The sequence below is a fragment of the Colobus angolensis genome, unplaced genomic scaffold (assembly GCF_000951035.1).
Source record: "Colobus angolensis palliatus isolate OR3802 unplaced genomic scaffold, Cang.pa_1.0 Scaffold173, whole genome shotgun sequence".
Lineage (NCBI taxonomy): Eukaryota > Metazoa > Chordata > Mammalia > Primates > Cercopithecidae > Colobus > Colobus angolensis.
Genome location: NW_012114855.1, coordinates 97,259 through 98,192, shown reverse-complemented (window position 1 = coordinate 98,192; position 934 = coordinate 97,259). Strand labels below are relative to the sequence as shown.

At 43.3% G+C, this 934-nt stretch overlaps 1 protein-coding gene across 1 annotated transcript in view; it reads left to right on the top strand.

Annotated features, from left to right (window-relative positions):
* HMGXB4 (HMG box domain containing 4) overlaps positions 1-934 on the top strand; it is a 52,046-nt gene that overhangs the window by 44,357 nt on the left and 6,755 nt on the right. The window contains exon 7 of the mRNA XM_011938452.1: positions 358-572. Coding sequence (XP_011793842.1) covers positions 358-572 — 215 coding nt within the window. The remainder of the gene's footprint in view (positions 1-357; positions 573-934) is intronic.

Here is a 934-nt window from a genome sequence, read left to right as displayed (position 1 = left end):
GGGAGGCCAAAGCAGGAGAATTGCTTGAACCCGGGAGGTGGAGGTTGTGGTGAGCTGAGATCATGCCATTGCACTCCAGCCTGGGCAACAAGAGCAAAACTTCATCTCAAAAAAAAAAAAATAGGTCCAGAGAGTAAATATTATAGGCCTTGTGTGCTGTATGCATTCTCACATTCTCTGTCACATATTCTTTGTTTTTCTATAACCCTTTAAGAATGTAAAACTATTCTTAGCTCACAGACCTTAAAAAAAAAGGAGACCATGGACTGAATTTAGCCCACAGGCCACAATTTTGCTAATGCCTGGTATAGTTCATAAAAAGGGAAAATCAGGAAGAACAATTTTGTATTGTTCAAGGCTGTAGGCAAGTTTTACCTGTCTGCCTCATTGCTCTGTTCTCAGCCTCTTCTGTAGGAGTACTGTCACCCCAGAAGAAATCCCCACCCACCACCATGCTCTTACCAGCCTCACCAGCCAAAGCCCCTGAGACAGAGCCCATTGATGTTGCTGCTCATCTTCAGCTGTTGGGAGAGTCCCTAAGCCTCATTGGACACCGTCTGCAGGAAACTGAGGTGAGTACAACTCTCAGCAGCATGACTACAGTTTCCCATATAATTTGGATTCATTCACTCATTTTACATACATGTATTGAGCATCTACTTTATGCTAAATTATGCCAGGTACTCAGGATGCAGTGATATAGAAGATATAATGATAACAGAAATATCATGATATTTCTATATGATGATATTTCGAGACCAGCCTGGCAAGCATAGTGAGACTCCATCTCAAAAAATACATATATTCCAAAAATTTAAAAGGAATAAAAATGGGGCCAGGCGTGGTGGCTCATGCCTGTAATCCCAGCACTTTGGGAGGCTGAGGCCGGCGGATCACAAGGTCAGGAGTTCAAGACCGGCCTGGCCAATATGGT